This window comes from Trachurus trachurus (assembly GCF_905171665.1).
Source record: "Trachurus trachurus genome assembly, chromosome: 16".
Lineage (NCBI taxonomy): Eukaryota > Metazoa > Chordata > Actinopteri > Carangiformes > Carangidae > Trachurus > Trachurus trachurus.
The window spans coordinates 13,006,601-13,017,475 of record NC_139902.1 but is presented as its reverse complement, the minus strand read 5'-3'; the positions used below and the strand labels follow the sequence as shown (position 1 = coordinate 13,017,475).

General features: G+C 44.7%; 1 protein-coding gene across 4 annotated transcripts; it reads right to left on the bottom strand.

Annotated features, from left to right (window-relative positions):
• Positions 1 to 1,086: 1,086 nt before the first annotated feature.
• On the bottom strand, positions 1,087 to 10,731 carry LOC310998877 (uncharacterized protein). 4 transcript variants are annotated; one of them, XM_083989123.1, is made up of 4 exons: positions 10,241 to 10,731; positions 9,706 to 9,818; positions 6,810 to 7,480; positions 1,087 to 4,715 (listed from the first exon to the last, which is right to left on the bottom strand). In XM_083989123.1, the coding sequence occupies exons 3-4, from the start codon at positions 7,024 to 7,026 to the stop codon at positions 2,341 to 2,343; spliced, it is 2,592 nt and encodes an 863-aa protein (XP_083845249.1). In that variant the 5' UTR covers positions 7,027 to 7,480; positions 9,706 to 9,818; positions 10,241 to 10,731; the 3' UTR covers positions 1,087 to 2,340. The 4 variants fall into 4 exon arrangements, with proteins under 4 accessions (XP_083845249.1, XP_083845250.1, XP_083845247.1 ...); XM_083989124.1 differs by having other exon boundaries at positions 10,245 to 10,731; XM_083989121.1 differs by lacking the exons at positions 6,810 to 7,480; positions 9,706 to 9,818; positions 10,241 to 10,731 and adding an exon at positions 4,962 to 6,802.
• Between the last annotated feature and the right edge of the window lie 144 nt (positions 10,732 to 10,875).

Here is a 10,875-nt window from a genome sequence, read left to right as displayed (position 1 = left end):
CTGTGCGTTGCGCGCCACAAGAATCCACCTCTGTTTTTCCAGAGTTGGCTCGAAGGAGGTGACAAGCAAATGGCTGGTGGACTTAAGTCATCACATCTCAAAGCTTTAGTGAAAAAGTACACAAAATCCACGAACACTGTGCAATGAAAACAGGGGTAATATTGAATGTAGCCTAGTGGTGGGGCCCCCAAAGTTTTAACCACCTGCCCCCCACCGCGCGAAGCATGAGTGGGTATAAATCATATTTTATGTTTACAAGCATGGCAGATTGACTTTATCTTCTATGTGAATGCAAACAAACACAATTGCACCCTTAAAATAACATTAACATGTAACTAGATATAAACTTTATCACATTGAGGTCTGGCAAAATCACATGTAGCTGGTCACTCATGAAACAATCAAAGACTGCAGCTGATTTTCCTGTCAGGACATTAACTTAAATCACAGAAATGAAGTCATTGTCAAATAATCTAATATTTTAAAAGTTATAGTTGACAATTTCGAATGATATGCAGTGAGTTTAATTTTAAAAACACCTAGACAGTGGCGTTTTATCAAATCTAAATTTAATGAGTCATGATTACCAAGTCATGCTTAAGCATTTTGTTTACTTTGTGGCATTAATCTTATAGTAAACAGCAGGCAGTCCCACAGCAATTCACAGTCATACAACACCCTCCCATCCACCCCCTATCAGTGCAAAATCCATGTGACTGCCTCACTCATCCACACTGGGCCAAGAGTACTGTATAAATGGGTTTCATACTGCCATCTTGTGGAGCTAGGGGGGAAGGGTTTTATATTTCATTACACTGGAGACATTTGGCCCATAACATAGGTAAGCCTAACAACTTCAATTAAATGTATTGTTATATCAACTTCATCCTATAATCCATTAAATTCACATAGCGATAGGAAATTCACAAAGTACATAAAGCTAAATATAATTGTAAAACTTCCAATACTGACTTTGATAACAGTTACATCGTATTTATGTTCCGTGAATAACAGTTTGCACCATCTTCTGGATATTGCAGTAGGTAACTTTGAATCAAAAATGAAAGGGAAAACAAATGATTACACTTAATGTTTATTCATTGCTGAAATATAATCAACTACTGACTTCTCAGTAAATAATGTGATAGAAATCTACTAAAACTATCATTTTCTTTAGAAGAAAAAAAAAACAAGGCTTGACAGGGGTATGAACATTTCATATGTGAATAAAGTGACAGGATGTACTAAAAACTTATTTTTCTTTAGAAGAAAAAAAAAACAAGGCTTGACAGTAAGAATATGATTGCAACTCAGCAAAAAGTAAAAGGTACAAGGGGTTAAGTATAAGATTGGCATGAAGGCTGATTGGGTTACACACATAAATACATGGAATATTACTTTTGTTTCTATTATGATAGGTCCTTGTCTTTAACACACCGTGAAGTACTGTAGAAATAATCACTGCTAAAAAGAGCATACAAATAACATGAGATAAACATGTGTTACAGTCCACTTGTTTAACCTGTTTTCAATCCCTTGGTATAAAAGCTAAGAATATCTCAAATAAATGAAGTAAAGTGAACATAATAAGCAAGGCTTTTTGTAAGTTTCTTCATTTTGGCAGGAGAGGGATCCTTGTAATGCTAATTACCAGCAACTTTGACATTTTATCTATATGTGATTAAATCACTAGGGAATATAGAGTAACTTTCAAATCAAGTTTTACACTACAAACTTCTGGGGATATACTGAATAAACCATCACATACTGTAGGAGTGATTTCACAACCTCAGCAAAAAACTTGACCAGAGAACAAACATGCACTGACAATCTATCAACAAAGGTTCTTTGTCCCCATGTCCCTACTCCTAATAAATGCACTTTACATTTTAAAAAAAATCCTCAGAGCCTCTACGTGAACAACAACAAGACAAAGTACACAGCAGAGACGTTTATCATACAGCAAAAGGTGTAGCAGGGATTCTAGTTATGGGAAAGATACATTAGCAGGTCATTTCACCTAAACTTGTCTATTAACTGCACAGTGTCAGCCAAGCATAGTGTCAATGCACTTAAGGGGTTAATGATCCTATGCAAACAGTCTTTGTAGACACCTTCCAATATAAACTGGAAGAATTTCTGGTGATATTATATAGGATGTTCTACAGTAGTTGTTAACACACTCATTCAAACAAGTCAGCAAAGTAGAGAGTACAGAGACACGAGGCAAATTCTCCTAAAGGTAGAGTTTGCCTTTTCATGTCCCTTTTTTTCCACACCTTCCCGTTTTAGAACCGAAATATCCCTCTTGTATGCCACTCTGTTCAGATACTAGGATGTTCAGTATCTGTATGGTCCCTGTAGGAATGGCATTTCCTCCTGACCCTCACAGGTCTGTCTCTCTCCTGGTCTCTTTGAAAGCTTCAGCCTCTTAGCATCTCCTCTCTGCAGTCCTTTAGCCCTGCGGCGGCAGGACACCTTGTGCCTATTGAGAAGCGTAGCATTCCAGAAGCGGGCGGAGCAGCGTCGGCAGGAGAAAGTCCCTCTGGCACGATGGGAGGCCCGATGGACGAAGGCTGCCAAAGGCCTGTGAGACTGCTTCCCACATACACTGCAGCTTAGTCGCTCCTGAGAGGTCGAGGCTTTTTGTGGGTGTTTAACTGCCATGTGAACTAGCAGTCCCGCTTTACGGGAAAACACAGAATTGGGGCATATGGGACAGCCGAAACGTTTCACAGGGACCTTGAGGGACGACAGGATCTGCACCTTCACTCCCCCAGTGTTGACAAGCTTATACCCACCACCACCCGATCCTCCTCCACGTCTAATTGTCAAACGAAGAGAGCCTTGTTTTTTATTTAACTGCCCTCTTATAGTACAACTTATCTTTCTCTTCTTTTTGCTTCCATCGAATCTGACTAAATCTTGGGATTCCCATTTATTTTCCCTCCAATCTCTCCTGTCGGACTTTTTTTTTTTCTTCTTGTGGCGTCTCATTTCATCGTTTGACAACTGGATGCTGCAGTCAAGGTGTTGGTGGGGCTGGTTACCTGACTGATGATGAGGATGATGGTGGGAGTGATGATGATGGTGATGCAGATGATGATGTTCAGTGGAGGGCAGTTCCGTGAGTGGCTGGAACGGGGCTGTGGTGTGCAGCGTGCGGCTACGGGATCCGGCTGGATATATGTGCTCTCCTTTCACCCCGGCTGGGGAGTGAGGGTGCTGGGGGGGCATGATTGTAGAGTTTGGAGGCAGAGGCTGGGAGTAAGATGGGGCATTAGAGGCTGAAGTATGGGCTGCAGCAGCATCATAAAACAGTGGAGAGTAACCAACTGGAGGTTGCGGGGGAGCCTGTTGGTGGCTATGAGTGACAACGCTAAGACTCTGCCCTCCGTGGCCCTCCGTTGCGGGGGCCATCTGCAGCAGGACGTTGGTGGCAGCCTCACTCTCTGATGTCGACTGATTAACATCACTCCCACCTCTGTTGTCTCCAGATCCACTGCTGCCTTCTTGCGGGTTTGACGGCTCTGGGCGGGTCATCCCATGCTGCGACTGCCTATGTCGAGTGAGGCTGTTGGAGTAGGCAAATGCTTTCCCACATACCTCACAGCAGAAGAGCTTCTCGCCCCCGCCTTCATGCACCGTCTGGTGATGAGCAGTCAGATGGAAGTGATGGCGGAAAGACTTCCAGCAAATAGCACAGGTGTACAGCCGAGGTGGAGGTGGGGGCTGTGGTTGGGGTGGGGGTGGAGGCTGTGGCTGAGGGTTGGTATCTTGAGGCTTGACATCTTGAGGGTAGGAGTAATAGGAGGAGGTGCTTGGTGCTTGGTTCTGGCTCCTGTCTGGGGCCACGCTACATTGAGGGTTTGGGTTAAAGCTGTTAAGGTTCTCCGCAGCTGGTGTTGTGGGCACCTCTTCCAGCTCCCCTTTCTGGTGGAGTTTGCTGTGCCTCCTGAGGCTCTGGGAGTAACCAAACTCTTTACCGCAGATGCTGCATTTGTAATTCTTTGCCCCAGAGTGGACTGTTTGATGCTTGCTTAGGTGAAAAGCTTCTCTGAAATACTTTCCACACACAGTGCAGTGATGGGGCTTTTCTCCAGTATGGATGCGGTCATGCCTGCGCAGGGTCTCGCGACGGGCAAAGCCCTTACCACAGACACTGCAGAGGTGAGTGCGTGGGAGCCCACTGGGACCCATTCTGGGGGTGTATTGCCTACGTTTCGGGGGCAGTCCACCAGCTGCAGGATCTTTCTTAGCTCTGGGTTTGCGGGGACGTTTAGGTTTGGAGGTTGGATTCTGTGGGTTGCTGCTCATTGCCTCTTGACTCCCATCACCTCTGAAATTCTTATCCATACCAGATGTGGATGAAGGTGAGCCCAGAGGACCTAAACCAAGACCACCTAGCAGACCTCCTATGATGTCTCCCCTATCATCCCCTCTATTTCCACTGTTACTAGCTGCCGTTATAGCAGAGATTGCATTATTGACAGAGCTAGTGACATCATCCTCTGAGTCATCCAGAAGAGAAGAAAGGGGCAGGTGGGGCTGTTGCTGTGGATGGTGATGCTGGCTGTGGCTCTGTGAGTGTGGATGCAGTGTTGGGGCCAAGGGTGCCTTTCTCAGAGCTGGGCCCGCCATCCCACTTCCACAGGGGGAGGCACCAGAGTAGCATGGAGATGGATTACCTTGAGAACGGTGGTCATCATGGTAGCCTGTGTAACGATTCCGAGAGTAGTCAGTGGGGTATTTACCATCTGCTCTGTCCCTGTCATTTGAATTCCCTCCCCTTCCAGACTGAAACAGACCATCACATCCTAAACCTGATTTTCGTTCTCCTTCCCCCACAATGATTACACCATCTTCTTCCTCAGTTTTCCCATAAATAACCCCTCTATTGCTCTGATAAGTTCCCCCTCCTCCATTACCTCCTCCACCCCCTCCCCCGACTCTGTCCTCACCATCAGTTCCTGTCTTGCTGCCCCGTTGTTTGGGTCCCCTACCTGGCTTGCCGCAGGTGCCTGAGGCAGCATGGTTGAGTAGAGAGGTGCTCTCACGGAAGGCACGACCACAGGCGGGACATCGGAATGGCTTTTCCTCATGTATCTTCTCATGGCGTGTCAGTGACTCTCTACGATTAAAAGCCCGAGAGCAGGTGGAGCAGCCATATGGGCGGGCTGAAGAGTGTATAACTCCATGTTGCAGGAGGTGCCCTTTTTTCTTAAAGCCTTTGCCACAATCGGGGCAATGAAATATTTTGTCTGGGCTAGGACAAGAATTGGGAGTGGGTTGGGGAGTTTCTTGGGTCGAATGGGGAAGGCTTGGGTCAGGCTGTGTTTTTATGTGAATGGGGTTTGGGCCAGTAGTGGCAGTATTGCTAGTACCTGCTGTGGTTGGCTCATGCATGCGCATATGCCTGCGAAGGCTTGAAAGGTGAGGGAAGCTTTTGCCACAGTCCCCACAGCTATAAAGGGGCTCTGAATCTGACCCTGTGGGGTTGGGCTGCATTGAGCTCTGGTTATCAGATTTAGAAAGGTGAGAATCGTTAGTAACCAGTACTGAGGCAGCAGTGGAAGAGGGAGCAGAGGAGGAGGAGGAAGAAACTACTGATGAGGATGAAGATGATGAGGCAAGAAGGGATGAGGGGTCTCCACCCATGTTTGACATACCAACCCCACTCCCAATTAAAGCTGGAGGCTGACCATGACTCAATCCTCCATTACTACTAGAGCTGGGATTACCACTGTGGCCATGATTGCTGTTGCTATTACTAGCGCTATCAGATTTTCTCTGTGGCAAATAGCCAGCCATAGCTTTCTTCCTCCTACTACTGCTGCTACCACCACTACTACTGCCACCTCCGCTGCTTTCCCCTTTACCATCATCCTTAGATAGGGATAAATGAAGTGGCAGGGGGAGGGGCAAGCCCGCTTCCTGCTGCATCAGAGAAGCTATCTGATTTGATGAGAGGACAGGGATGCCCTGGAAGTCAAAGCCACCTAGGGATGAGGGTTGGGAGCCTGGGTGGAGCGGGTGGTGAGGATGAGAATGAGAATGAGGATGAGAAAGGGTGTGAGGCGGGAGCTGTTGCTGCTGGGGAGGCTGATGGGGAGGCTGCTGCGGCTGGGGAGTGGAGTGGCCATGTGAGTGTGAAGAATGCAAAGCAGGAGGCGGAGCGAGGCTAGAACTAGGCTCCCCACCTGTATGACTTAAACCTATCCCTAAGTGGTTATGGGTTCCCTGTTGAACAAGAAATTGCTCTAAACTAGCATTAGCAGGCACCCCAGAAAGAAAATACTGATTAGCAGCTAACATGCAACTAAACTGTTGGTGAAGGCTTCGTGCATCAGACTGGGCCCCAACCAACTGGTGTCCCAATGAGCTGACTGCACTGCTGCTGGAGGGGTTATTAGAGGTGGCCACAGAGGTTGAAGGGGAAGGAGAGGAAGAGGAGGGACCGGGTGATGCCTGGGGGACAGAGAGGCCAGGATGCAGAGGAGGAGGGGGTGGGGGTGCTGATGTTACTAATCCTCCTAATCCCCCAGCACTCCCACTACTGCTACTTCCCCCAGCAAAGTGCTCAAAGCGGCCTACACCTGGGTGTAACTGCTCCTGTGCTAGTGCTGCCTCAGACGGGTGGAAAGAGCGCAGGAACTGTGGGTAGCCTGAAGAATGGCTTGAGCTGCTGCTGCTCATCTTGCTTGACTTTGAACGAGAGCTCTGAGATGAGGAAGGCTGTTGTTGTAAAGGTGGAGGAGGAGGGGCACTCATCTTGGCAAAAATGGAGGCAGAATCAGAAAAGGCGTTACCTCTAGACCCCTGCAGGGGGCCCAAGCCAAGTCCAGACAGAAGAGCTCCAGAAGACTCAGCCTGCTGCTGCTGCTGCTGCTGGAGTTGATGCTGGTGAAGTTGCACTTGCTGTTGATGCTGTAGTTGTCGATCTAAACCAAGGCCTTTGAATTGGTGGGCCTGGTGCCCACTTAACATCTCTATAATGTCCAGATTGTATTTTCCAAATTGGAACATTTCCCACTCACTGGCACATGGGGGTGCAGGGCCAAACCTCCACGCTAGGAGCGGCAAAAATGATCCCACCACTGACTGGTGAAAGACAAACAAACTTTACCCTAAGGGTGAGGCTATGCTACTTTTTTTCAGAAATACTTGAATTACAGCTTAAATCTTACGTTTGTTTCTCCAGATTGTTTACTTCTGGTGCTGCTACTCCCTCTTGATCATCCACTGCCCACACTCTTACTTCCAAAATTAGTGGGGTAGCCAGGAAGATGAGTTTATGATCAAAGGCTAAAAGTGTCTTTTTGACAAGTAGATGAGTTCCACCTAATTTCAAAATTGCTTAGAGCAGCTTTATTGAGAAGCAGTTCAAATGACTTCTTCTTGTTTCCTCTGAGAGTTACAGCGTTGATATTTTCCTTCATCTAAGATTCCTCATCCGTGTTCAGCCAAGAAGTTCCTATAGCTGGAAAAACAAAATTCAAACAGACATGAAAGTCATAGAGGGGAACAAGGCTATTATACTATATAATATTTCACTCAGTGTCCCTTTGATGTTAGGTTAAGGCGAATATGCCTCAAAACTATAACAAGGTGCTCTTTCCAAGTCTGTACTGTAACATGACAAAATCTACATGTGGCCCACGTTCAGTAGAAATATTATTTAATTCATTCAATATTTTTATTGCAAAGTCACAGTGCTTATGATGACAAGTAGTGTGATGCAAGAAGAAGATATTAATGACATTTTTTCTCCTATATGTCTCTTATATTTCATACCACAAATGAATACTTTGTATATCAGGTTTTAGTTATCACTGGATTCTTGTTCACTCTGGTCTTTGTCCACCAAAGGCCAATGAGCCACACCGATGACATGAGAAATGTGACCAAGATTTCTAGTTACAATGGGACAACTATACATTCTCAATAATATTAGGTGAAAAATACAAATCTGAACAACTCAATGTATCTCTTTATAGATATTCCTATTTTTTAAATATGCATTGTCAACACTTTAGATTTTGTGATAACTTACCATGATGTGGTTCTGCTGGAGTGCAGCACAACCAGAATTGTTGCCTGAATGCCAATTCTTTTTTTTTCTTTAGGTTCATATTTACTAAGGAGGCAAAAGTTATTTTCAACATTCTTAGTGTCTACAAATAGCTGTTCATACTGGGTTTCTGCCACAAAAGCAGGAGTGGAGATAAAGGTGACTTATTAATCCATGCTACCTTGGAGATTTCCTTGCAATATTGAACTCTGGCCTTCACGCTTATATGTTGCAGCAGTTCTGTCATATACAGTATCTCAAATAGTTTTTAAGGAAGAGCCACAGACAGAACTGAGGTGTGGCAGCGATGTATGAAAAACCACATTATACAGGAGACGTCTCGCTGTTGCGCAACTGCAGGTATGTGTCAGTCAGTGTGCGTGTAACTGATTATTTGGATTATACCCACACTACTTACACTGGTGGCACACCTGCAACAAACACTTGTGCTGTCACAATTCTGCAATTCATGACTCGTAATTTTTACCATAAGGAAGTTGACTGTTTCCCAAACTACAGTTTGTGTTGACAGAAAATCCAATATCACATGTGCAAAGATTAAACTATGCATTTGCCAACTTGCAGCCAGTAAAATAACTTATCATACTACAATCTATGTTTCAAGTAGAGAGACTTCAAAACTATTGATGAAGACAGTTTACACTGCAATGATGCTTTTTATTGGAATTTATTTCTTTTTTTAATATGTCACTCTGTTGTTTTAAAGGTTTTACTGCTGCACAGTGTTTTCCCTTAGGGTGTTTTGTAGAACATTATAACATAATCAACCATCATACTCGCCAAAAAAAAAAGTGCATTAGAATATATCATCATTAATCATTAGTATGGCACCACACATCAGAGAACGATTATAATGTATTCAAATGTGGGTCAAACTGGTGATTATTTTCAATCAATCCTTTCTTCAAACACTTTTTCTTGTCAAGAGGTGCACCAGACTTGTTCTGCTGACCTTTTACCATTGCCTTGTCTTGTGTCTTGCTTTGTTTATTACCAGATAGACTCAATAGGAAACTACCACAGAATCTTTTTAACAACTGCCAGTTTCGGTTTTGGTCTAAAATTAGTCCACATAACGTCTAAGTATGTGGGATTTCTTTTGTCTTGTAAGTGTAATCATAGAAATATTTTGTGCATAATGGGGGTAATTATTAGACAGTGCCACTTACTGTATTACTTTATCAAAAGTTGAGAGCGGTTAACAAGACAAATCCATTGATACTGCACATAATTCACTGTGGCTACAGTTGATAATGTGTATTTTGTACATTTCTGTACACTAGGTGCAGATACTAAACTGCTTGTCTCTATTCACTATGTGCAATGGTAATTACTGAAACATATCTAGTCGAACATCAACTACACACAAAAATTGATAAACTCTATGCAAATGAGTTATAAATCCACCTAAATGCATTTCTCAATGCCAAAAAGGGGGAAGGAATAGAAAATGTAACTGTTGCATTATGCATAATTCCTAAACTGCACGAAGGTAAGTTGTTGTTAACGGTAAGATTTCACATGACTGTACTTGTTAAACGCCTGAAAAGTGCACTGACTTCTGTGGAAGCACTCACTTTATTTCTAATTTTGCTCACCTCGAAATATCTTACCGTTTCCTCTAATCGATGCGATGAACCTAGCGGGGAGGGTGCTCCCCTGGCAGATGAGGGAGATAATCTATCGCATATTTGACTGCCTCTCATTTTAATGTAAATCAGCAATCCTGTGAAGAGGGAGAGAGAAAAGCTAAATGAGATTATCACACACCAGTATCACACTCGTAGCGCACAATGTAAACATTAGCAGTGCGTTTCAGACGCAAGTAATAACGGATGCACTAGAGGTGGCATCCTGTAATAGTATTGGCTAACATTTGGAGAAAAAAAGGAAAACATTGGACGCGCTTGGATGCAAAACTTCACGGTTCTCCGTTGCATCATTTTTTTTTTTTTACACTGGCTCAGCGTGTTTAGCCATTTGGTGCCACACGCAGTGTAGAAAGCCACATTTGCACGGTTGCTAACAGTTAGCCATCTGTCCACACCGCATCATTATAAAAGCAACGCCGACAAACCGTTAACATTACGATGCTAGCGTTAGCATTAGCATATACATCTGCGTAACTTATATTGGGCAAATGTTTACCTACGCATCCAGTTGCGGAGCACGGTTGCAGATGGATGGATGAGGCCTGTCACGCCTTCTTCTTCTGATCGCCTAGCTAGCTATCGCCGCTTCCATTTCTGCGTGCTGTTTTCCAGTCGTTAGCCAGAGCCATTTTCACTGATGCTGCTGAGCTGGGTGCCCCCCACTAATCAACGCCGACGGATACGACAGCCGCCTCCTCGCCATTTGATCACGGCACTTCTCGTCGGCAGGGAGCTTTTGATAAAGGTTTCGACGGCCGAGAAGGATTTGGATGGCCGGTGATAATATTTTTTGGGTAAAAGTGAGTGACGTGTGCTCCCTTAACATTGGTCCTTTCCGGCCCTTGTAATATTTCCGGGTAGCACCAGCGGGGCTCACGACTGATTCACTCTTTGGTTACACACCGACTGACTGGGTGAAGACCGGGGGATCCTCGTCCACTAATGTTGTTTATTCACACAAACTACACCATAGACTCCACCACAAAACTCCCGTGTCCGTTTATATCAAAAGTTGTCCAGTGTCGGTGGGAGGTGGGGGTCTTTCCCCCCCCCCAAGCCTGCAAGGGCTCAAACATTATGGGCCTAATACAGTAGGGATATTATTACACAGGCTTTCTCAAAAATACCTAC

What these genes read in the sequence shown, in the direction of transcription:
- LOC310998877 (XM_083989121.1), bottom strand. Translation starts at nt 6,771, where the DNA reads ATGAGTGCCCCTCCTCCTCCACCTTTACAACAACAGCCTTCCTCATCT. An exon ending in CAGCAAGACAGGAACTGATG is followed by an intron (nt 4,716 to 4,961) that starts GTGAGGACAGAG and finishes ATCGTTACACAG; the next exon opens with GCTACCATGATGACCACCGT.